Consider the following 26,960-nt stretch of genomic DNA (forward strand, 5'->3'; position numbering starts at 1 on the left):
TCCCCTAGCCTTTGTATATTTTGAAAGAGTAAACAACCAATTAATGTTTACTCATTATTTTATAGACCTCTATCATATCTCCCTCAGCCTTCTCTTCTCCAAGCTAAAGAGTCCTAACCTCTTTATCCTTTTATCATAGGGGAATCGTTCCCTTCCCTTTATCATTTTGGTTGCTCTTCTCTGGATCTTTTCTAATTCTACTATTTTTTTTGAGATGTCATAACCAGAATTGCACATAATATTCAAGATGAGGTTGCACCATGGAACGATACAGAGGCATTATCACCTTTTCTGATTTATTCTCCATTCATTTCCTAATAATCCCTATCATTCTATTTGCTTTCTTGGATGCTGCTACACACTGAGCAGAAGATCTCAATGTATTATCAACGATGACGCCTAGATCCTTTTCTTGAATGGTGACTCCTAATGTGGAACCTTGCATTGTGTAGCTATAATTTGGCTTACTCTTCCTTAAGTGCATCACTTTACACTTGTTCACATTAAATTTCATTGGCCATTTGCATGCCCAGTCTCCCAATTTTGTAAGGTCCTCTTGAAATTTCTCTCAACCCTCTTGTGATTTAACAACTTTGAATAATTTTGTGTCATTGGCAAATTTGATGACCTCACTTGTTGTTCCCATTTCCAGGTTGTTTATAAATATATTAAAAAGCAGTGGACCCAGAACAGATCGCCTTTCTCCATTGGGACCCAGAACAGATCGCCTTTCTCCATTGGGAAAATTTATCATTTAACCCTACTCTGTTTTCTATCTTTTAACCAGTTTGCAATCCACAATAGGACACTGCCCCCTATCCCATGACTTTTTAATTTCCTAAGAAGTTGCTCATGAGGGACTTTGTCAAATGCTTTCTGGGAATCCAGATACACTATATCAGTTGGCTCACCTTTATCTATATGTTGGTTTGTTTATGGCCACAAAAAAATATAGCAGGTTGGTGAGACAAGATTTCCCTTGACTAAATCCATGTTGGCCTTGTCCCATTAAATTATGTCTATCTAAATGTTCAACAATTTGGTTCTTTATGATAGTTTCTACCATTTTGCCTGGCACAGACTTCAGACTCACTGGTCTGTAGTTTCCTGGATCACCCTTTGATCCCTTTTAAAAAATTAGCGTTATATTGACAACCATCCAGTCTTCAGGTACCATAGACAATTTTAATGAAAGTTTACAAATTACTAATAGCTGGTCCGCAATTCATTTTTCAGTTCTTTCAGCACTCTGGGATGTATACCATCTGGTCCAGGTGATTTGCTACTCTTTAGTTTATCAATTTGCCCTAGTACATCTTCCAGGTTCACTGAGATTTGTTTCAGTTCCTATGAATAATTGCCTTTGAATATCATTTCTGGCATCTCCCTCAATGAAGACCAAAGCAAAGAATTAATTTAATCTCTCTGCTATAGCTTTTGTCATCCCTAAGAGCCCCTTAGACCCCTTGATCGTCTAATGGTCCAACTAACTCCCTCACAGGCTTTTTACTTTGAATGTATCTGAAAAAGTTTTTATTATGCTTCCATAGCACGCTTCTTTTTAAATTCTCTCATTGCCTTCCTTGTCAATGATTTGCATCTAACTTGCCTGATTTCTTCATTTGGATCCTTTTACCATTTCTTAAAAGATGTTCTTTTAGCTATTATAGTTTCTCTTACCTCACCTTTTAACCATACTGGTAGTCTTTTAGCCTTTCTTCCACATTTTCTAGTACATGGAATGCATCTGATCTGGGTTTCCAAGATGATATATTTAAATTGCATCCATGCCTCATATAACCTCTTAACCTTTGCAGCTGCTCCTTTCAGTTTTTCCTAATCATTTCCCTCATTTTATCATAGTCTCCTTTTTGAAAGTTAAATGCTGATGCAGTGGATTAGTATCCTCCTTCAGTTATTAAATCAAATTTGATAATGTTGTGATCACTATTACCAAGTGGCTCCAAAACTGTTACCTCTCGCACTAAATCTTGTGTTCCACTAAGGACTGGGTCTAAAATAGTTTCCCCCTCTGGTTGGTTCTTGTACCAGCTGCTCCATGAAGCAGTCATTTATTTCATCTAGGAACTTTACCTCTCTAGTATGTCCTCATGTGACATTCACTCAGTCAATACTGGGGTAATTGAAATCACCCATTATTACTCTGCTGCTGATTGTGAGGATGACCGAGCAGGCTTCACTCTCCTGCAGTCAGAAATTACTACTACTACTTAACATTTCTATAGCACTAGCTGACGTTCGCAACACTGTACAGACATAAGCGACAGTCCCTATTCAATAGAGCTTACAATCTAATCAAGACAAACATACATGACAAAAGAAATTTAGGGAGTTTCATATACGTAGTAAAACAATGGTTAAAAACAGTTAATGAAGCTGAAAGAGGACAATCAGGCTTAAGATATGATGCAAACATTCAAGTATCTGGCAATAAACACCAGTAGCATTTTCCATAGACTGAAAAATTGAAGGACAAGGGATCATTATATGAAACTGAAAGAAGGGAAGTTCCAAAGGAGTGTCGGAAAATACTTTTTCACTGAGAGGGTGGTGAACACCTGGATCAGACATCCAGCAATTATAGGAGCCAAAATAATGGCAGAATTCAAGCACGCATGGAGCAGACATTGAGGGACCATAGATCAAGTGTTAGCACAGTAGACGTACAAATGGGCAGAATGGGTGGACTACATGGTTCTTTTCTACCAACATATCCTATGTTTCTAACCACATATTTATGCCCACAGCTATATTTGTCTGTTTGTTGCATTTTATTGTACTGACGTCACTGATCTGAACACCTTTTTGTTTAACTCAGATTAAACGTGAGGTCTAGGTCATGAGCTGAGGACAGTCCCTTTCTGGCCTTTTGGCTGGGATTGAGAATCGATATAACATGGGAGAGGGATAGATGTCCTGCCACCTGACCCCCATGGAAACATGAATACTATTTAGACCCTGGCCATGCCAGGAGGATTAAAACCTCCTGTTGAAAATAATTATAGTATTTCTGAATTTTGAAAGCATAATGTGAAAAAAAGATGTATTCTTTGTCATTTTTATCACAGCCATTGAGTATTGACGAAAGTGTTGCAATATTTTTGCAGAGATTGTAAGTCAAGGATGGCATTCCAATAGGCATAGAAAGCATGTGCAGAATTGTTCTTTAGACTGGGAAATGGTTTCCCAGTAATTCTGTGGAACTGGAGCTATGCATATTATTGAGCTATATATGGGTTCCTTGCTCATACATTTGCTCCCAAACGAATGCGTAACAAATCCAAGATATGAAATGAAATCAACAAGCTGTGATCCGAACTAAAACACTCAGCACATATGGCCCAGTATTCCTGTCTGGGTACTACCTCTAGCTGTATAAGCAAACTTAACAAGTTTAGTGAAGTTGTACAGTACTTAAGTAAATACGTCTGATACATAAAACAATTTTCTTTTCTAAAATTGTCTAAAAACACTTATTCAAAAGCCATTTAGATGGATAACGTAATAGTTATCCATCTAAATGGCTTACCGGCTATATTCACAGTCTTTATCCAGCTAAATTCTAGCCAGCTAATAAGTTTGCTGGCTAGAATTTAGCCGGATAAATTAGGGGCGTAACTGGGAGGAGCTGAGTTAACCAGCTAACTCCAATATTCAGAGTTAGCAGATGACTTAGTTGGCTAAGTCTGATTGAGTCAAAAAGCTGTTCTAAAGCTAGCCAGCTATATTCAATAGTGTGACTGCCCTGTTGAAAATATCTCCAAAGTTAAGTTTATCTGGCTAATTTTGCTATCCAGACTGTGTCTGAATGTAGACCTCTTGGTATTTTTCTTTATTGGTAGTGGATCCCAACACCATTGTATAATTTCACAGTATTTGAATACAGACAAAAGTGTTTTTATGGTTTTAAACATGGAAGGCTTTTATAAACTGCGCTTGTTTACTCCGGTTTTTCTAGGCAATATAAACAACCAGTTCACATTCTCTCCAAATGCTGGCTCCAATGTGACGAGCTTAACTCTTGCATCTGCCTTTGATTACCCTGGTGGATCTAATGTGATTTGGGACTACCAGTTGCTGGTTTACATAACAGATGACAATATATTGGCACCAAAATCTGCAGGTCTTGTACAGACAGGGACAGTGACATTGAACATCCACGTTTACATCCCAGGCCTAACTACCCAGATCACTACAACCACAGTAAGTCTACATAATTTTTACATCCTCTTTGTTGCAAACAAATACATCCAGTGTATTACAGCAAACTGAGAGTCTCCTTTGAATGGAGGAGCTAAGACTGAGCTGAAAAGGATAAGGAACTAAGCAACTAAGCAAGACATTTAGGACAAGAAATCAGGTAATTAGGTGGTGCCTTCCATAAACTCATTATTGTCACCTTTGCCAGGACATAATTAGTAGGGATGTGCAATCAATGGTCATTCATTTTATTTGTTTCACTTTACGCGCCTATCTCTAGTACGCACATAGCCTACTATAGTACACACAGCTTATGCACATACTAGAGATAGGCGTGTAATGAGAAACGAATGAAACAAATGACTAACGAATGCCTAATTTTAGGGATGTGCATACAACTTCAAGTCAAACTTAAACTGGCAGAGTTCAGCTTGGTTTATGTGAAGATTATTCCCAGCAGAATCAGGGAAAATCCAAAGCTGATCTGGAAAAGTTTTCGTCGAAAACAAGCAGGGTCACACATGGGTGATATCATCAGATGGAGCTCCAATGCAGAAAACTTATATCAAAGTTTCTAGAACTTTGATTAGGCACATTGAGCATGTCCAGCATGCCCTATAGCACACACCCACACTGGGTCCCTCTTCAGTCTCTCTTTTTCTGTGGGGCTGTAAGCCTCGCAGTGTGATTGAGCTCACTTTGATTGTTCTTTGCCTTGTGGAAAGCTTTTTGCTCTTCGTGGTTTTACAGTTTTTTCTTCAATCCATCACTGGGTCCCTCTCAGTGCCCTCCTGAAGTGACCCTAGTCAGAGTTTTTTGGTGTTTCAGGTAAGTTTCCTTTTGCAGTCGATTCCCCCTGTGGTGGCAGTGCCTCAGTGCCCAATGGCCATTGCACCCTCTGCCATCACTTTTGACATTGCAGCCCTTTTGTTTCAACCCGTCATGGTCAATGCCCCCAGTGCCTGTTACTATGTCTATCACTGATCCTCATGAGGTGTGTATCCTCTGCTAGGGAGCATCACATGATATTTTAAGTTGCCTCTTATGCGCCCAGATGACCTCGAAGGGACGTCAGCTTCAACTCAATAAGATGGATCAGCTCTTCAGGTCAAGGAAGTCCAAGCCATCGGCATCAGTATTGAAGGATCTTGGAGCTGCATCGATGGACACCATGCCATCGAATTGGCAGGACCATCGGTTCCATCAATGCTGCTGGTAGAAAGGGGCGCTGTAGACCGACTATTGTCTACCTACTCCGGACCAAGGATGCTGGGCTCGTCGTCTTCATCCTTGGCAATGGGGAAAGACTGGGCCGAGCATTGAGGGAAGCCTAAGAAGCTTCAGCACCGGTCCCCATTGATGCATAGTGCTTTTGCCGCAATGCCTCTGAAGTGACCTTGCGGCGAAGAGAGTCCATCCTCTATCCATGCCAGGGATCTATGACAGTCTCCACTGGTCCTGGTGCCAATCGCCAATCCCCCTCGCAGGTCTGAAGAAGATCTGGCTACCTCTCCTCCCTACCAGTCAGTGTTGGCATCGGCAACATTTGAGGAGGAACTGGAGCACTGTGTCCAGCTGGCAGTAGAGTGGGCCCTGCTTCTGGAGAAGCTCAATGTGCTCATCGGCACGTTACTGAGAGCTGGCGCCGGTTCCCGGGACAGCATCAGTGCCCAGTGGGGCACTGAGGCCTCCCCCCACTGATATGATGGTTGTTGTCAGTTTCTTCAAGGAGGAAGCGCCATTGAGAATGGCAGAGATGCAGAGGCCTGTAGCCCCCCCTCCCCCCCCCCCTGTCCAGGTCTACCAGTGCCTACACCTCTGGAAGTAGGCCGAGCACCTAGGACCCCATCCACTGTGGCATACAATGAGGATGAGGGTCCTCCTCCGAGGACTCTGATGGTCTCCCGTCAGTCTCTTCTCCTCCAGATGAACAAAGGAAGTCTCTGCTGAGGATTTAACCTTCAGGGTTTATGAGGGTGATGGCGGAGGCCATCCCTTTTCAACTTTTGACAGAGGAGGATACTAGGCACAAAATGCTTGAGATCCTCCAGTTCATGGAGCCTCCTAAGGAGATTGTGGCGGTCCTGGTAAATGAGGTCCTTAAGCAATTGCTGCTGATGATATGGAAACACCCTCTCACAGTGCCTCCCGTTAACAAGAAGGTAGACGGATTCTACCTCATCCAGAAGGCTGCTGGATTTGATAAGCGTCAGCTGCTTCAGCAGTCGGTAGTGGTCAAATCCACTACCAAGAGGGCCAAGTGCTCTCAGACCCATTCCGCAGCACCCTTGGGGAAAGACCACAGAGCAATGGATGCTTTTGGGAGCAAGGTGTTCCAGGGTGTCATGCTTATTGCCCGCATTGCTGCCTACCAGCTCTAGATGAGCCAGTACTCGCAGGACATCTGAAAGCAGGTGCAGGAGGTGGCTGAGCAACAGCCTCAACAACAGCAAGACACTTTCATGTCACTGGTGCACAATAGTCTGGAGTATGGAAAAGACAAGGTCTGTGCAACCTACAGTGTTTTCGAGACTGCATCAAGAATCTCTGCAGTGGGAATCAGAGCCTGCAGAATGGTATGGCTGTGGGCCTCGAATCTTTGATTTGAGGAACAGGAAAGACTCGCTGATGTGCTGTGCACTGGAGAGAACCTCTTCTGGGATAGGGTGAGGGATGCTGTGGTCATACTTCAGAACCATCATGAGACCCTCCAACAACTCTCCGCTAGTACTCCGGACCCATCCTCCTCATTCAGGAGGCCATCAAGTCCGGAGCCAAGGAAGTCTTTCTTTCGCCAGAGGAAGTACTATCCTCCGCCTCCTCGATCCTGTCAACACCATCAGAGCTCCCATGGCTGTTCAAGCAGCAGAGAGCCCCCTAGTTTCCAGTCCTTCAGGAGTTGTCCATCCAGAAACTGATCAGTCTGAGGACTTCCTCAGAACTCATCACGCAAGATCAGGGTAGGCTGCAGCATCCCAGTCTCCAGGCCCTGTCACTCACAGCCTGGATGTTGAAAGGTTGATCCTGCAGCCACTCGATCTTTCAGAAGATGTGTCTCAGGTCCTGGTGGCTTCTAGAAAGCCTTAGACTAGAAAATCCTACGGACTGAAGTGGAGGAGGTTTTCCTTGGGGTGTGAGCAGACAGCCCTAGATCCATTCTCATGTCCCACACAAAAACTGCTTGATTACATTCTACACCTATCGAAGGCTGGCTTGAAAACCAACTCTGTTAGAGTTCATCTGAGTGCAACTGGCACATACCACCATGGTATAGAAGATACACCTATCTCTGAACAGTCTATGGTTGAACATTCAATTTGGGGCCTGCTTCAGTTGAAGCCTTCCCTAAGGCCACCCACTGTGTCTTGGGACCTCAATGTGGTGTTAGCTCAGTTGATGAGAGCTACTTTTGAGCTGCTGCGCACCCATGACGTGAAGTAACTGACTTGGAAGGTCATATTTTTGGTGGTGATCACTTCAGAATGCCAGGTCAGTGAGCTCCAGGCTTTAGTGACTTATCCACCTTATACTAAATTTTATCACAACAGGGTTTCTGCCTAAGGTGGTGACAGATTTCCATCTTAACCAGTCAATCATCCTGCCAATATTCTTTCCAAGGCAAACGAGCACTGCATAGTTTGGACTGTATGCGAGCCTTAGCCTTCTGTCTAGAGTGGACAGAAGCCCATAGACAGTCCACCCAATTTTGTATTTCTTTTGATAAGAATAGGTTGAGCATTGCTGTTACCAAACAGACACTATCAAATTGGTTAGCAGATTGCATCTCTTTCTGTTATACCCAGGCAGGACTGCATCTTAGAGCCCATGTCAAGACTCACTCTGTGAGAGCCATGGCAGTATTGGTGGCCCACTTGCGAGCAGTTCCCATCAAGGAGATCTGCAAGGCTGCAACATGGAATTCTCTCCACAAATTCACAACACATTACTGTCTGGATAGGGATGGCTGACACGACAGTAGGCTGTCCTTCAGATTGGCTACTGTGTAGTCTTAACATAAGAAGAACATGCCATACTGGGTCAGACCAAGGGTCCATCAAGCCCAGCATCCTGTTTCCAACAGTGTCCAATCCAGGCCATAAGAACCTGGCAATTACCCAAAAACTAAATCTATTCCATGTTACTGTTGCTAGTAATAGCAGTGGCTGTCAACTTAATTAATAGCAGGTAATGGACTTCTCCTCCAAGAACCTATCCAATCCTTTTTTAAACACAGATACACTAACTGCACTAACCACATCCTTTGGCAACAAATTCCAGAGTTTAATTGTGCATTGAGTGAAAAAGAACTTTCTCCGATTAGTTTTAAATGTGCCACATGCTAACTTCATGGAGTGCCCCCTAGTCTTTCTACTATCCGAAAGAGTAAATAACCGATTCACATCTACCCGTTCTAGACCTCTCATGATTTTAAACACCTCTATCATATCCCCCCTCAGCCGTCTCTTCTCCAAGCTGAAAAGTCCTAACCTCTTTAGTCTTTCCTCATAGGGGAGCTGTTCCATTCCCCTTATCATTTTGGTCGCCCTTCTCTGTACCTTCTCCATCACAATTATATCTTTTTTGAGATGCGGCGACCAGAACTGTACACAGTATTCAAGGTGCAGTCTCACCATGGAGCGATACAGAGGCATTATGTCATTTTCCGTTTTATTCACCATTCCCTTTCTAATAATGCCCAACATTCTGTTTGCTTTTTTGACTGCCGCAGCACACTGAGCCGATGATTTCAATGTGTTATCCACTATGACGCCTAGATCTCTTTCTTGGGTAATAGCACCTAATATGGAACCTAACATTGTGTAACTATGGCATGGGTTATTTTTCCCTATATGCATCACCTTGCACTTATCCACATTAAATTTCATCTGCCATTTCGATGCCCAATTTTCCAGTCTCACAAGGTCTTCCTGCAATTTATCACAATCTGCTTGTGATTTATCTACTCTGAACAATTTTGTATCATCTGCAAATTTGAATACCTCACTCGTCATATTTCTTTCCAGATCATTTATAAATATATTGAAAAGTAAGGGTCCCAATACAGATCCCTGAGGCACTCCACTGCCCACTCCCTTCCACTGAGAAAACTGTCCATTTAATCCTACTTTCTGTTTCCTGTCTTTTAGCCAGTTTGTAATCCACGAAAGGACATCACCACCTATCGCATGACTTTTTACTTTTCCTAGAAGCCTCTCATGAGGAACTTTGTCAAATGCCTTCTGAAAATCCAAGTATACTACATCTACCAGTTCACCTTTATCCACATGTTTATTAACGCCTTCAAAAAAGTGAAGCAGATTTGTGAGGCAAGACTTGCCTTGGGTAAAGCCATGCTGACTTTGTTCCATTAAACCATTTATTTCTATATGTTCTGTGATTTTGATGTTTAGAACACTTTCCACTATATGTTTTGAATAAGATATCAAACTGAATTTCCCTGTACCATCTAGAGATCAGCAATCCCATAACACCTTTCACAGCCCAAGGGATACTAATCCCAATGCTATCATGCCTAAACTGCAATACAGGTGTTGTGTTTGGGGCATATGGACCCTTAGTTGCTGTGGAGATGACTCCTCCCACCGGGAGGGGCCCCGTGGGGAACCACAGCAATTGGCAAACCTCAGAGAGCAGACACTTGTAGATGTAAAGTTTTATTGTACTGCTGTAGATAGATGGTAAGATGCAGGAAGGAAAGGCACTGAAGTCTGCAAGGTGCCTGTATGTTCAACAGTCTCAGATGTAGATGTCTCACCCGGATGTTCAAGATAGCAGCAGCCCGCAGTGCGGGCAAGGCCGAGGCTGGTGGGTGGAGTTGGAGCACCGGATCGTAGAGGTACTCACAGGAGCATAGTGCAGCGTCTTACTGGTGATGAAGAAGGTGGGACCGAAGGTCCGAGGTGCAGGACACACAGACTGGTAGGCCCTCGAGGAGAGAGTACCTGATAGTCCAGAATCCTGAAATAGAAAGAGAAGTAGACCCCCGAGGAGTGGTTGTCTAGTTGGTAGAAGCCCCGAAGGGCAGTTGGAAGCGAGAGACCCCCGAGGAGTGGGTGTCTAGAGCTTCGTAAGGAGCAAGATCCCCGGAGGGTAGCGAGGCGTCTAAGCGTGCAGCTTAGAGCGGTCAGAGTAGCTTGAACCGAAGTCCTTGCTAACTCAAAGATGTTTAGCAAGTGGAGGCTTTAAATACCCGGAAGTATCTACATCATGTGGTGGGGACGCCCCCGAGGTTCCCGCCATGACGTGTATTTGAGCATAGGCAACGTGCGCGCGCACGCCCTAGGAGGCCCCGGGAAGAAGCATGGCGGACTGGAACGCCCATGCTGAGTTGGAGACACCGAGAGTTTTGGCACTCGGCACCAGAGGCAGCCATCTTGTCCAAGGAGGAGGAAAAGGGTAGAAAAGAGGTAAGGCAGAGCGGTCGCAGCCGTCTGCGACTGACGGATGCAACAACAGGTTTTGCAATCTGATATGTTGATATTCTCTCTCTCTCTCTGCAAAGAGCCTAAGTACTTATATTAAGAGAAATTATCCCAGTTTGGATTTATGTAGACTTTACTACACAGCTGTCCAGTGATTTGCATAAAGGGACTATTCAAATACATCATTACCATTTTCTCAGTATTGAAACAAAATTGCCTTGCAATGTCTTTTGTCCAGGTAGTGGGTCAGAACATTTGCTATTTTGCCAAACAAAGGCTGCTACTTCCCAAAGGATGGGAGGGCGGGTACAGGCCTGGAGTCTCTTTCTCTCCACCCTCCCTCCTCCCTCCCCCTTCTACTAGAAATAAGAAAAATATTAGGATTCTGATGACACAGAAAAAATCACTCATTCTTCAGTCGTTATGACATTATCAATAATCCCTTGCCCAGGATGTTTTTCTACATTAAAAGAGATTCTTCTCAATTGTTCTATATAAGAACTGTACAGTAGAGTCAATACCTTAAACTCAAACTGTTATCACATTCACTAAGTAACCACGAATAAAAAATGAAAGTACACTTGTTTTCTGCAAATATTCATCTTCTATGTTATAACTTTTTTTTCTCCCACAGCCAGCTATAACATATTTGATAAAAAGGGAAAATGTGTATTCTGCATCAATTTGGTATGTGCCATTTCTCATCACCCTGGGCAGCTGTCTTCTGCTTGGATGCCTGGCATACCTTACTTACCTCTTAGCAAAATGTATCCGCTGTCCCCCAAGAGCTACACCAGAGAAAGCACCATTGTAAGTAACCAAAAAAAAAGAAATGTTTGCAGAAGATCGGAAATCCCAGGGTAGCCTTTAGCACCTTTTCCTCTGGGCCCTAAATGAAATGCTTGTTAACACCCTGTTTGCAATATTTCCAACACCTCCGGCAGCTTAAGCGTCTGCTAATGGATACCTGCGCTAACCAGTTCACCACTTGACACCGCCTGAAGATCTCTACTGCTACCTTCCTTGATCCTTGCACTCACATCAGCTTAGAAAGTAAGAGCACATGGAAGGTCAAGGAAGATAAGATGGAAATAATAGGGGGAGGAGGGAAAGGAGGAACATGGGGGAAAGATGGCAGAGAGAGGATTATGGGGAAAGTTGGGAAGAAGAACAGGAAGGAGATTATTAATTATGATTGTCATTTTTATTGCGCACACTTTACAGAGACACATAAGAGAGAGTCACTGTTTCCTGGAGCTTACAATCTACTGAAGACAGAAAGACAAGACGCACAGACAAAAACAAACAAGAGGATTTGAGTTAAAACAGCAAGGCCATGATTAGGAAGCGCTAAATCAGATGGGTTATAGTTGGAATTAACTGAGGAAAGAGAAACTTTAATTGATTAAAACTGCAAGAAAGGAGGCCTTTTACGAGTCTATATAAGAAAAACAGCCAGTGAGTGGGTGGGGCTCTAGGTCTTTCTGACACCCTACACTGACACTCAAATTGATCAGCATTTCAAGCTAGCTTAATACGAGTTTCTGTCATTTTAAACAATTTACTGCATACAAAATATTAGAGGACAAAACTGTTAAACCAGCAAATAAACCACACGCATTGCCAGCTCAAAATGCCGCTCGTCGATGACCACAGGAATACAATTTTCTTATCCGAGACAGCAAGATGATTGGTGCATCAGCAGAAAGGTTTCTGTACACATCCCAGCCACCTCATGTCTCAAAGATGGGTAACAGAGTGGGATTCAAATGAACAGGGTAAAGGAGGAATATCAACTGGAGGGAGAATCCTAGGGAGAAATGGAAAGAAACAGGTATAGGAGAGAGAGAGAGAGAATTTTTTAAAAAACCACTAAACTATAAATGGAAGTCTGTGTGGGGGTTGAAAAGTAATAGAGACTCCTATTGTCCAGCCCTGAAGCAAAGTGCATGGCCCAGGCCCGGATTTATGCAACTGCCTAGGATGCCAGATTTTGAAGGCTCCCAAAAACCAGGCCAAAGAGGAGCAGCGTGCAGGTACAGTTTCAAAGGGGTGACATATAGGGTTGCCAACTAACTCCAGATTTTCAGGACAGCTTGATCCAGTCCTGGTTTTACCCCATTGCATGCTTTTGTTAGGGAATGCACTAGGTAAATCAGAATAAGTCCCAGCATGCAATGGGGTAAAACCAGGACTGGATCAAGCTGTCCTGAAAATCTGGAGCCTGTTGGCAACCCTAGTGACACAGGGGCACTCTGCCTATGGGCACCAAAATCTTAAATCCAGTCCTGTTGGGGCCCTGGTCAGGAAAATATCCCTGTTGTCTGTGAACGAAGGTCCATGGCACCTCTGTTTTGGTGCCCTCCCTCTCTCCCTAATGATAAATGACAGCGAGAGAAGTTAAGGCAAATTCTGAACAGGTTAGACACTCAGGTATGCAGGAAGGAGAGCCAGAGCAAAGCAATAAGCCTTACAGTTAAACTGATTTGTTTGGGGGGGGGGGGGTTTTGTTTTTTTTAATGAAATCACAATTGAATTTGTAAATTGGCCTGGAGATGAAAGTGCCATCAGAAAATTCCAAACAGAAGCCTACCGAGGCCTGAAATGGTATTGCTAAGTCCTGCAATCAGTCTATAAAGACCGTAAAAAAAAACAAAACAAAACATTCAAGGAGATGGATTAGAGCACAGCAAATTCCAGCACGGGCCTCTCTAAACAAAGAGAGGGTAATTTTAAAAGTCCTTTCCGTGGGGCAAAAGGGGTGCTTTTCCCATGGAACCGGGCTGCTAGAAAACGCCCCTCCCTGTGTGCAGGTAAACGTGCGCACGTAGTGAGGCCGCACGCGTCACTTTACTAGCAGTAGGAGGAGGTATTCCCGGGGGGAGGGGCTTGTTCTTAGGCGCATGCTTTAGAATTTTCAAAAGAATGCAGGCAGTTTTTCTCAGGAAAATCTGTCCACACAAAGTAAACAGCTGCAGATGTGTGGGAGTAGATTTCAAAGTGAAAATATGCACGGAATTTCATGTTAAAAATGTGTGTAAAGCCTGCTGGTAAAAGGTAACGGTGGACTTTGCACCACTGCGGGCAGTTACAAAGTTACTCCCCATAATGTTCACCAAAAAAGGTTTTAGAAAACTATAATACTGTGCTGTGCAAGTCAGATGTGATTTAGGAGCCTTAGCCTTCCAGATGATAGATGCATGTACGCTTGTGCAAGTTGCATGATGTCTGGTGTCTTTTACTCACATTCACTCATTTGAAGTCCACTCTCCACCCATCCCAGAATTGTGTGGAAATAATAAGAGACCCGTATGATCCTAATGACCCTTTTCTTCTGAAAAGGGCTTAGCAGAGTTTGATGTTTTAGAACAGGAGGGGGTAAGGAACTCCAGTCCTGGAGTGGCACAGACAGGTCTGGTGTTCAGGATATTCACAAGGATTAGGCACGAGATATATCTGCATACACTAGAGAAAGTGCACGCAAAATAAATCTCTTGAATCATCCTTGTGGATGCGCTGAACACCAGACCTGTTTGTGGTACTCCAGGACCAGAGTTGCCTACCCTTGTTTTGGAAGTTGACAGGCCACATAAAGCTATATTGTCTAGGAACCCTCAATCTTTAATTACTTACTCCCCCCTCCCCCACCCCTGTTCTTTGTATTTTCAATCTTTCAGTTGTAATGTAAATCGGTATGATGTTTGCACACTAATGCCGGTATATAAAAGGTTTAAATAAATAAATAAATATTTTACATTGGGTACAAATGCATTTTAATAATAATTCTTTTTCTTTTTTTTTTTGCTTTTGCAGAAGTGAAAACATAGGTATGTATATGCATGTTCATAACTATTGTCTGAGTTTTACATTTTAAGTTATTTGTAATCATTGCCTTGGCCAAACTCCTTTCTTTATAGAAACCAGAGTAGGATTTAGGCAATGATATATTAGAATCCTTGTCCTCCTCTGACCCATATTAGTTGGAGTAATAAATTGTTCCTCCAGCTAGCCTCACTTTTTGGCCCTATCTCTTTATAAGTCTTCCAGCAGCACTGCTATGAACATAAGGACTTGCCATACTGGGTCAGACTGAGAGTCCATCAAGCCCAGTTTCCTGTTTCCAACAGTGGCCAATCCATGACACAAGTACCGGGCAAGATCCCAAACAGGAAATAGCTCCCATGCTGCTATCGCACAGTGATAAGTAATGGCTATTTCTTAACTCTACTTGATTAATAAAGGTTTATTGACTTCTTCTCCAGGAATTTGTCCAAACCTTTTTTGAACCAACCTACGCTAACTGCCTTGCCCATATCCTCTGGCAATGAATTCCAGAGCTTAATTGTGCGTTGAGTGAAAAATAATTTTCTCCAATTTGTTTTGAATGTGCTACTTACTAACTTCATGGAGTGCCCCCTAGTCTTTGTATTTTTTGAAAGAGTAAATAATAAATTTATATCTGCCCGTTCCATTCCACTCATGATTTTATAGACCTCTATCATATCCCCCCTTAGCTGTATCTTCTCTAAGCTGAACAGACCCAACCTCTTTAGCCTTTCCTCAGAGTGGAGCCAATTCCATCCCCTTTATCATATGGGTCACCCTTCTCTGTACCTTTTCCAATGCGACTATATATCTTTTTTGAGATGTGGCGACCAGAACTGCACACTGTACTCTAAAGGCCGGATTTTTAATGGCCTGCGTGCGTAAAACACAGGCATGCCTTGTGCGCGTAAAACACAGGCATTGCGCACATGGCCAGGCCTTGCGCGCACCACGCACATTTTAAATGGGGCCCGGCCGCGCACATAACCCCTGTTACGCGCACAAGAGCTGGGCCTCGGGGCGGTCCGGGGGAGCGGGGCTAGAGGCACCCGGTACAGCGGCCATTTGCCGCTGTGCCAGCGCGCAACTTGCTCCTGCTCCTTTGCAGGAGCAAAAAGTAAGTTAAAAAAAATGGAGGGGGCTAGGATAGGGATCGGGGACGGGTAGGATAGGGGAAGGGGATGGGAGGTTAGGGTAAGAGGTAGGGAAGTTCCCTCCCAGTCCACTTCTTAATTGGAGCGGACTGGAAGGGAACTGGGGAAGCCCGACGATGCGTCGCCACACGAAATGCACTAAATTATACCCCCGCTTGCGCACGCCGACCAGGATTTTATAACATGCGCATGCACGCGCATGTTATAAAATCGTGCGTTCCTTTTAAAAATCTACCCCTAAGTGCGGCTTCATCGTGGAGCGATCCAGGGGCATTATGACATTTGCCATTTTATTCACCATTTTTTCCTAATAGTTCCTAACATTCTGTTTGCTTTTTTGACCGCTGCCACACACTGAACTAAGGATTTCAAAGAATTGTCCACTATGATGCCCAGGTCCTTTTCCTGGGTGGTAACTCCTAATATGGAACCTAACATCGTGTAACTATGTTGTGGGATTACTTTTTCCTAAGTGCAACACCTTGCACTTTTTTCACATTAAATTTCATCTGCCATTTAAATGCTCATTTTTCCAGTCCCGCAAGATCCTCCTGCAATTTTTTACTATCCGCTTCTGATTTAACAACTCAGAATAATTTTGTATCCTCTGCAGATCTGATCACTTCACTTTTTGCTCCTTTTTCCAGATCATTTATAAATATATTAAAAAGCACCAGAGCCGGTACAGATCCCACCGTTACCCTTCTCCACTGAGAAAACTGACCATTTTATCCTCTGCTTTCTTTTAACCAGTTTGCAAGGACCTCAATAGGTCCTTGACTTCTCGCCCATGTCTACATTTTCCCAGGAGTCTCTCATGGGGCACATTATCAAACGCCTTCTGAAAAGCCCCCAAAAATACATCCACCGGCTCACCATTAACCACATATTTATTAATCCTTTCAAAAATACATAGCAGATTTGTGAGACAAGACTTCCCTTGGGTAAATCCATGCTGGCTGTGTCCCATTAAACCATGTCTTTCTATATGTTCTGTAATTTTGTTCTTTAGAATAGTTTCCACAATTTTGCCCAACACTGAAGACAGCCTCACTGGTCTATGGTTTCCCGGATCACCCCAGAGCCCTTTTTAATGTTTGGGGTTACATTGGCCACCCTCTAGTCTCCAGGCATGGTGGATGATCCCAATGAAGGGTTACAAATTACCAGTAACAGATTTGTAAGTTCATTTTTTAGTACCTAATACCATATGCTGGATGGTATAAAGAGTATTCATGGTTCAGAGACTCTGATAAGGTTTCTAATTATTTGTTTTATGATGTGTTTTCTTTGTAAAGTTCAGTTGCAAAGCTAAGGTAAATGAGAGAGGGAGAGTCCTTATAGTTAAAATAATGGCCTAGGATCCAAGAGACAATGATTCAAATCCTGCTTGAGCTTGGGTAGGTCACTTTATTTCCCTTGTGTCAGGTGCCTACTTAAACAGTAAGACACTGAGAACAGGTACTTGAATGTAATTTGTGGTAAAACACATTGGTGTGAAGTACTCTGTCTCTTATTATATTTTATATTCTGTCTGCTCTGTCATGCATTTTCTATGTTTCATGATATGTTATTTTATATTGGATTTTATCTTGTAGAAACATAGAAGTGTAACGACAGAAAAAGACCAAATGGCCTATGCAGTCTGCCCATTCACCCAACTAATTTAGTTCTACAATTTCCATCACTCCCTAATTTAGTTCTACAATTTCTGTCACTCCCTCAGAGACCATGCTTTCTTGAATTTAGATACTGTTTTGTCTCCATGCATCCACTACGCTCTCTGTAAAGAAATATTTCCTTAGATTACTCCTGAGTCTACCCCTTTTCACTCTCATCTCATGATCCCTTCATTCTAGAACCTTCTTTCTTTTGAAAGAAGCCTGCTTTCTGTGCATGAAAACTTTGGAGGTATTTAAATGTCTCTTTCCTCTAACATATACATGTTTAGATCTTTAAGACTGTCTCCATATGCTTTAGCCACCCCTTTTCTGCTGACCATGCATCTTCCTATGCAACTAAGCATCTTTCTGGCTTTTGCCGTCGCTTTATCCACCTGTTTGGCCACCTTAAGATCATCAGATATGATTATCTCAAAATCCCAGTCTTGTTTTGTGCTTAAAAGAATTTCATCCCCAATACTGTAACTCTCCCTTGGACTTTTGCAGCCTAAATGCCGAATTCTAATTTTCTAGCATTAAATCGTAGATGCCAGACCCTAAACCATTCCTCAAGCTTCATTATGTGTTTATGTTTTGCTATTTATTATTTTGTTTTGGGCAATCTTTGGAAAAGCACTTGAGAAATGGAAATCAGCATATATATATATGCAAAGATGAGGCACAGAGGGCCAGATATACTAAAGGGTTTTCCCCAGTATGAGTCTCATATTTGGAGACATACCTTAAGATGAGGACCAACATCCAAGACTGAAAATGATGCAAAATTCTTCACCCTTCTGCTTGTTTTTGTTTCATTTTTTCTTTCAGTAGATCATCCAGACCAATAGATCAGCACTTGTAGGCTTTCAATAGGACCATGGTTGTCTTACCCCAACTGAAGAAGATGTTTGTCACATAATCTCTGTTATACAAAAGAAGAATGTGTAATGCTTTTTTGGCATTACATGGGATATACTCTATTCTATGAATAGTGTAACACTTCCCAGAGAGAAAATGGACCTGTATGATCTCAAACACTTATGTAGTACAATATCTACATTGTTGAACTGTGAAGGACCCATAGATCTGGCCCAGTCCACCTTAAGCCTAATACAGTAGAGAATCCGGATCTGGGCAGAGGTCCCTGGGAAGGGATATAATTAGCCAGCCCAGGAGGGAACAGGAGGCCCAGGGACGAGAGGGAAGCCCAGAGAAAGAGAGTACTGCTGAACTATAAGTTGTGATACTACATTTGTGTTATTGAATTGCGAAGAATAGCAGAGTTGCTTTTGTTTGTTTTCTTGTCACTAATAAAGAAGTTTATGCAAGATTTCTGCCAGAGTCCAGCCTGAATCTGTCCTCTGGCTACCATAAGGCTGCTCATGGTGCCACATGGACCAATAAAAGATATCACAATGTATAAAGAATCCAGCTTTATCCAGGACCAATGTGGCTAGTAGAAATACAATATCAATTTTAAAATGCTATTTGCACTTCCAGACCGTGAAAGGGAGTATCCATCCCTCCTGTTTCTTAACCCAGACATGATAGTATAGGATGTATAAGCAAACAACATGCATGCACCTGGAAAGAATATACATCTTGCTGAAGCTGTTGCCTCAGTATAAGAATGCACTGTATTCAATATAATATATGCCTTCAGTAAGTGGAATATGTATTTTGTATCCCATAGGAAAGAAAAAAGATAAGGCGGAAATTATGTGGGTAAGTAAAATGGCAAAGTAAATGTTTTGTTAAACAGTACTTTATAAAAACGTGCTTTGCTAAGTTAAACATTGAGGTGGTTGGGAGACGGGAAACGTGTTTTCTTTTGCAGAACAGCTGAGGCTTTTGTATTTTCTGTGATGGGCTCGAACTACAGCATCCATGCAGTTGTAGCTTCACATTGTCTCGTATTTGCTCACACCACTGATCTGATAAACATGACCCTATTCACTCCCTCATTGTGCCATTGAGAGCAGCTACTGACCGTTACCAGCGTTGTAACAGCTTCCTTCTCCTCTCTTGCCTGGGGCATTATAGTGGTTTTCATGCCATTTGTCTGTTGCTTCCCCACTATAATATGTAACTGCTGATGCACAGCACTGTATAGACCTATTTGAAGGCTCTGATTAACCTCAGTTTGTATGGTGCCAACAAACGGTAAACATTAGAGGACAGAAGCAATTCTCTTCCAAAACGTGTTCATTCTTCACCAGATCGCATTGAATTATTGGACCGAGTTCCAAGAGTTTGGCTACAAGGGGATCTTTTTCTTGTTTTTGTTTACTTAAAATGTAATTGACCGCACATCCCAAGTGGAGTGTCCAGGGTAACTTTATTTGACACTTCGCTTGTTATTGTTATTATTTTATGTTTGCATAGTGCTGAAGGACTCTATTGTTCTGTACAAGGCAAACATTTAGTAGGCAAGTCAGTGCAAGGATATAACAAAAATAATTATAATGAGGAGGTAGCTTTTTATAGATCCTTTCAACAGGATCCCGACTCCTTTATAGCTTAATTCTTCCAAAAGGACCCTGCAAGCCCTGCTATTATGCTTGGCCTGGTGGCATGTTTCTGATGTCAAGGCTTCTTTACAGGGAAGAGGGAACAATGCTCATTTGTTAGATTTGTGGACCCTTGTGCTGTGGCGAGATTGGTTCAATCTACAGGGAAGGCCTTGCAAGTTCTCACTGACAGCTGGCAGAGCTACGATGGGTAGAGACAGGTCAGGAGCTTGAAACATAGCAACCCTATTCTCCTCAGGTCAGGCCATCGGGTTCCAAGGGCCGGCAGGTCTTAGGCGAGAGTCTCTATGAGGCAGGCATAAGCATATGTCCAGTGTCAGGCAAGGGTCAGGGGCAGGCGGCAGACAAGAGTCGTCTGTATCCATGCACAGGTCAGAGGCAGACAGCAGACAAGGATCGTCAAAGTCCAGGCAGAGGTCAGATCCGGGAGTCAGTCCGAGGGAAGGCAACAGAGGGCCAGAAGAAGGACAGACACAGGAGGCAAGTTGGAGGCTGAATAGGAGAAGACTGGCTGGACTGAAGGGCTAGGCAGGCTGGGCCAGAGAGACGAGGCAGGCTGGGCTGGAACGCAGAAGCAGCAACTCACGCTACAGGATGTAGCTGACCCATTGCGAGGCATCAGAGTTTGTTGTACGGCTGGGGTTTAAATGCCCAGCCGTGGGACATCATCTTCCAGCTCCGGCAGAAGGAGGGCATTCAAAGAGGGGTGTATGCCACGCGTGCGTGCCTAGGGGAGAGCTCAGAAACACCATGGTGGCGGGTAACACCCCACCTCAAAGAGAGGAGCAGCGTTGTTGGGTCCCGGGGTGAGTGCGCCAGCTCGCGGAGGCATCCCGCAAGCCAGCAAACAGAACATCTTTTTGTTTAAACAGAAGCAAGAGAATATGAGATCAGTGATAGAAGGTTCAGAGAAGACAGCAAGAGTAATGTGTCAAAGAAACTAATATAATGCTTCCTTCATGAAGCTTGGTACTTGCAAGCGCTGAGGTAGATCTTAAAAACATACACGCGAGCGAACAAAAGTGCACCGGATTTTATCAGATACGCTCGTAGCCGCGCGTATCTGATAAAATCCGGGGTCGGCGCAGGCAAGGCTGCGCAAAATCGGCAGCCTGCACGCGCCGAGCCGCGCAGCCTGCCTCCGTTCCCTCCGCGTCCCCCCACCTTCCCCTCCCTTCCCCTATCTACCCCACCCCCCAGCCCTATCTAAATCCCCCCCCTACCTTTTGTTGTGCAAGTTACGCCTGCTTGAAGCAGGCGTAACTTGCTCGCGCTGCCTCAGCATCCCCCGGCACAGGCTGCAGTGCCGGGGGACTCGGGACTGCCCTCCCAGCCCGCCCCTGAACCATCACCACGCCCCCGGACCCGCCCCAGACCGCCCCCTGACCCCCCTGACATGCCCCCGGACTGCTGCCTCGCCCCCGGACACGCCCCCTCCCACCCCTTTTACGAAGCCCCGGAACTTACGCGCGTCCCGGGACTTTGCGTGTGCCGGCGGCCTATGCAAAATAGGCGCGCCAGCACGCAAGTGCCCTGCGCGCGTAAATCCGGCAGGATTTACGCGCGCAGGGCTTTTAAAATCTTTTAAAATCTAGCCCTAAGAGCGCATGGGTCTAGCATACAACAAGCTGAAGGAAGTTCCAGCACATGAAGCAGAGCAGAGGAGGGGCCTAATGGTTAGACCCAGGGAATCCATGCATTAAATCCCAATTGCTGATGCTATTTGTGACCTTAGGCTAATAACTGCCCCAGGTACAAACTTAGAAGCTGACATACTAAGCTTTGTAGCTTTCCATACAGAAGTCACAATTGTCCACAAAATACTTTTCTACCAGGATTCCTATCCAAATAATTCCGGTAGAAAAGTTAATGTGAATAATTTTCTTCTGGGCGACTTTGTAAAAAAATAGATAACTACCACTCATTGACATAAAGTTATCTGTTTTTTTGAAAACTGGCTTGCAAAGCTGTTTTTTTTCCACACTTTCACAGAATTCATACTTGATGAGTTGCTTTTCATGATTTTGCATCACAGCAGCTCATTTAGGGGTCGATTTTAAGACCTGCGCGCGATTCCCGGCGCGCGCATGTTATAAAATCCGATGGCCGCGTGCACATGCGCGGCGAATTTTAAAATCCGCGTGTGTATGTGCGGGCGGCCCGCGACTCGCACAAGTGGGGTGGAGGGATTTTATAAGCTACGCGCGGCGACGCAATCGGGCCTCTCCCAGTTCGCTCCAATTAGGGAGCGGACTGGAAGGGAACAAACCCTAACCTTCCTACCCTTTCCCCTCTCCTCTCCTCCCTGACCCCTAACCCCTTCCTACCTACTTACTTTTTTTTTTTGTTTGATTACTTACTGCTTCTCTGGAGCAGAAGTAATCTCCGTGCGCCGGCCGGCTGCCAGCGTGCGCTTCCCCGGGACAGCGGCTAATGGCGCTGTCCCACCCCTCCCTTCCCAGACCACGCCCCCTGGACCGCCCCCTTTCTTTAGGCCCGGCACTTGTGCACGTATCGGCGGTTACACGCTTGGCCGGGCCCTTTAGAAAATGCGCATGGCGCGCACAGGGCCCAGCCCTGTGCATATCCGCCACTATTTGCACGCGTGGCCCTTTGAAAATCGACCGGTTAAGGAGGACTTCAAATAAAGTTCTGTGCGTAGCAAATCACGCACGTAACATTTCTACTTGTGAAGCCTAAACCAAAATTCTCAAAGATGGCTTTGCATGCAAATAAAGGGGAAATTGATCACACAAGTGCAATTTTAAGCTCACAACTTTCCATTTTTGGATGTGAAACGGACACTGCAAAACTCGGCACAGCCTCTAAAATTGTGCGCCCTCTGGGGCAGGAAAATACAGTGTAACACACCTTGAGCTTGGATTTGGAAAAGCCAAGTAATTAAATCTGCAGTCCTTATACAAAAAATACATAGAACTATGGAATACATTGGATAATGTCAAAATATAGCTTAGTTATACTGCCTAACATGAAAAGATAATGCACTGCTGTGATGACTGAGAAATGAATCAGTATGAATGTGGTTCAATATGCCGCAGAATGAGAAACTTGGATAATTAAAGGTAAAAAAAAAAAAAAAAGGAAGAATCTGAGCCAGTAATTGTTGAAATTGCTGTAATTTGATACGTTCTGGAAGTTTATGTGCATACATTTTGTACAGAAAATTATTCAAGTTGCATATTGTACTGATTCTGACTCAGATCAGATAAAAAATATTCTTTAAAAAAAAAAAAATCCTAATGCAAGAAGTTTGGAGATGAAAGTGAGCGAAGAAAAGACAAAGTGGAGAGATCAGAGGGTAGCCTGGGCAGGGAGGAGGGAGGGAGGGCCGAGGTGGAGAGGAGCACAAAAGCTTGAAGAAAAGAAGGAAAAAAGACCTGAACTGAATATGGAAGGGAACAGGAAGCAAGAGAATGGAGGCAAAGTAAAAGAGGGTAGGAAGGAAGAGGATTATTCCCCCACTGCGATCGTCTCAGCAGATTGTAGGGGGATAAGTGGAAGGCAGGAGACACGAGAGACCACAATAGTTTAGGGGGAGAAAGGATTGATGCATGGAATGGGCGAGATCGTGGATGCTGTTGTTTGAGCAGCTGGTAAAAGTGTGACATATTTTATTCACGCAGGCCAGCACTAGCTGTTGTTAATTATTTATGCAAATTGTACATCGTCTTGTTCTGCTATGGATCTGGCTTGCATCAGAGTCAATACGAGCTGGATGTTTGTACTGTTGGCTCAGTAAATAGGTATGAACATCATTATTTATTGTTCCAGTTTCTGACACATTGCTTCATTTCATGTTTTGTGCCTTTCCATAGGAAATGACCCAGCTTAACACCGTGTTTGATGGAGAAGCTATAGATCCAAGTAAGAGTTGAAACTATGTTTTCTGGGCTGGCTCGGTGGCTGAAGTGGCAAGGGCTGGGCGCTGCCATGTTTAAAGTTCCTGGTTCTGTCCTTGAGTTGGGTCTTCCACTCCCTGAGTCAGCTGGAGATGCTCCCAATTGGGGGGGACTTCTGCTCATCACTCAAGGGTGACACCTTTTGGCCAGATTTAGGTCCCAGGTTCCAGGAGGCGCCCTGGAGCGTGGCCTTCAGCCAAAGACTGCCTACTGAAATGACTAGAATAGGTATGCAGGGGTGGGGATATAAAATAGGGAAAGAAATCCCCAAATAGTTATGAATCAAGACCCATGGTACCAGTTCCCACTCTTTTTCCAACTGAGCTATAAGTACAAAGGGGCATGAGGAAACTGTCAGATCAAAACAAATTACCAGAGTCATTTATCAACTCGTGTTATGACGTTTTCACATTCGTTAAGGCGTTTTCACATGCAAAAAACGCCGTAACACATGCGATACTAATTTTTAAAAGAGGAGGGATTGGGGAGGAGTTGGGGGCGGCAATTTTGTAAAAGTGGGCTGGCTTCGCGAAGCCATAATGCATGATAATGCACAGTTTTAATGCCATCAAGCTAGGTTGAGAGAACATTGCATAAATCTCATCTTTGGGTGAGTTTCCTCACTCCGAAGGACATCAAAACTTCACAAGAGAGTACCGTTCTGTTCGTACGCCTCACTCTGCATGTAAAAGTGGCCTCTAACCCCTACACTACTACCTAAACCTCACCTCCAGTTACTAGGTGGGCGTCCAATAGAAGCATAAATAGCTAACTACTAGACAGGCCTTATAAATAGTCTCCCTTTCTCCCCCTCTTTCCCCCCTCTCTCCCCCCAGGTGGTGAAATAGGAAACTGCAATTATGTAGGTATTAGTGCAAAACATTAACACACTTTGCAATAACACCTATGCAAAGCACTAAGATAACACACATTGTGATAAATAGGCTATTACCATAAAAGATGCCCCTATTTACTGCTTTTTGATAAATCTAGGCCTATGTTTCCTACAGTATGAGCTGGAATGGTAATAACAAAACTGGGAGACAGGGTGCAGGTCAAAGTCCAGTCCCATAAAAGTTCTTTTTGTGGTTGGAGTGAAGCAGGCAGTTTGGTAGAAAATGTCTATCCTTACTTTCCATTTTTTTATGTTTTATTTGTTCTAGTAATAGTTGCATAATGAGAGGCTCCTTCCCCTCAACAGATTCTTATTTTTAAAAGGAGCAGCTCATCTTCTGCATGCAAGAAATGTTTTGTTAATGATCTTTGTGATGTCAGTAGCGCTCTAAACAGGAGCCTGCAGTCATGTAGAAAATATTTTTCCTTTTACAAATCTAAAACAATAGAACTAAACAAATTAATGCAGTACCGTAGATCTTTATCACATGATGGGGCAAAGGCCAACTGGTGCCATTTTGGAAAATGGCATTGATAGCCTGGGGCCTAGGGGGCACTCCTGGCCACCACTGGACTACCAGGGACACTTTCCTCCTGCCCCTGGAAAAGGGACCACCAGGGGTCCAGGGGGGCAGGAGGAAACCACTAAACTACCAGGAATGCTTTCGTATGAGAGGAGGTCCGGGTCAGATATGGGTGGGTGGGGTTAGTTGACTGGGGGAGGTATTTGATTATGGGGGCTATTTTGAACAAAGGGAGGGGTTTAGGAAGGAGGTAGGGCATCACCGCACTATTCTTACATTTACTTTTATCCTTTTTACACTATTGGACTGCCTCTACAGGTGGCAGAAGAGTGGGCAGGGGTCTGTTAGACCCCCAGGGGGATTTTTGCCCATTGGAAGGGGGGGGATTTTCAGGCTGTGTGGCCCTTTAATGAGCAGCTGGAAGCTTTGGTATGCGAGTTAGAATCCTGGTGCCCCCTGGGGAAACGTTAGCTACAACTCCTGGGTTGTAGCTAACTTTTGGGGAAATAACGTGGCTTCTGGAAGCCACGTTATTTTATTTGTATAGGATTACCTATGCATTAGCTGCTTTCCATGTATTAGAAACGTGTATGCATTTAAATGTATGCAAAGTAGCTAATTTCAACAGGGGCAGTTTTTAGGTGACAATATCATACAATATATGATTGTTGTGCAATAAACTGCATTTTACATGTGCTAAACGCAATTTTTCACACAGCAAATAAATCGCTTATCGTGCCTTAGTAAATCAGGCCCTTAGACTGTGAGCCCTCTGGGGACAGGGAAGTACCACATAGAGCATCTGAATGTAATCTGCTTTGAAGTGCCTGAAAAAACAGAATATAAATCAAACAATAATAATAATAGCCCAGTTTAAAGCGGACACAGGTATTTTCTAAAGTATGTACATACTCTGCTTATGAAAATACTTACTTGTGTGCGTACTTTTAAACGCTGGTTCGCCAACACCTCCATCAGTTCACGCACACTTCCACCCTTTCACCTAGACCTCCACATTTCATGTTGACACCCCCTACAACTTAACCAATATCTTCCACCCAAAAACTCCTGACAAAGATAATTTCAGTTCTGCAACTCAATTCGCAGGTGTAAAAGCGTCACATAAAAGTTTGGGAATGTATGTGCACATACAGCTCACACAAACTTCCAAACCCCAGCCCAGAACACCCGAAACCACCCCTGTTTTCCCTTTAACGTTTTCACTGTTAGTATGTGCATATTTCCGGGTTTTGTACATTATTACTTATATATGTACATGCTACTCAAATGTTCAACCTCCAATTTTATGTGCAGAAGTGTTTTGAAAATGAATCCCTTAATATGGATTAAGTGCAAAGTGATGCACATGGGAAAAAAATAATCCTAACTATAAATACACAATGCTGGGTTCCATATTAGGAGTCACCACCCAGAAAAAGGATCTTGCACAGACAGTACATTGAAATCCTCAGCTCAGTGAGGGGCAGTGGTCATAAAAGCAAACATTAATGTTAGGAATTATTTGGAAAGGAATGGAGAATTAAATGGAGCATATCATAATACCTCTGTATTGATCCATGGTACAACTACACCTTGAGTACTACGTCCAGTTCTGGTTACGCCATCTCAAAAAAGATAGAACTAGATAAGGTACAGAGAAGATTGACAGAAATAAAAAAAAAGGGGATGGAACGGCTCTCTTATCTAGAAAATCTAAACACGTTAGGACTTTTCAGCTTAAAGAAGAAACGAATCAAAGAGGATATGATAGAAGTTTATAAAATCAT

At 43.6% G+C, this 26,960-nt stretch overlaps 1 protein-coding gene across 2 annotated transcripts in view; it reads left to right on the forward strand.

Annotated features, from left to right (window-relative positions):
- Positions 1–26,960, forward strand: part of CDHR3 (cadherin related family member 3) — a 162,027-nt gene that overhangs the window by 120,524 nt on the left and 14,543 nt on the right. For both annotated transcript variants that reach the window (XM_029616027.1, XM_029616026.1), the window contains exons 14-18: positions 3,980–4,224; positions 11,299–11,474; positions 14,478–14,491; positions 18,998–19,029; positions 23,672–23,720. In XM_029616027.1, the coding sequence (XP_029471887.1) occupies positions 3,980–4,224; positions 11,299–11,474; positions 14,478–14,491; positions 18,998–19,029; positions 23,672–23,720 (516 nt within the window). The remainder of the gene's footprint in view (positions 1–3,979; positions 4,225–11,298; positions 11,475–14,477; positions 14,492–18,997; positions 19,030–23,671; positions 23,721–26,960) is intronic.

The sequence above is a fragment of the Rhinatrema bivittatum genome, chromosome 9 (assembly GCF_901001135.1).
Source record: "Rhinatrema bivittatum chromosome 9, aRhiBiv1.1, whole genome shotgun sequence".
Classification (NCBI taxonomy): domain Eukaryota; kingdom Metazoa; phylum Chordata; class Amphibia; order Gymnophiona; family Rhinatrematidae; genus Rhinatrema; species Rhinatrema bivittatum.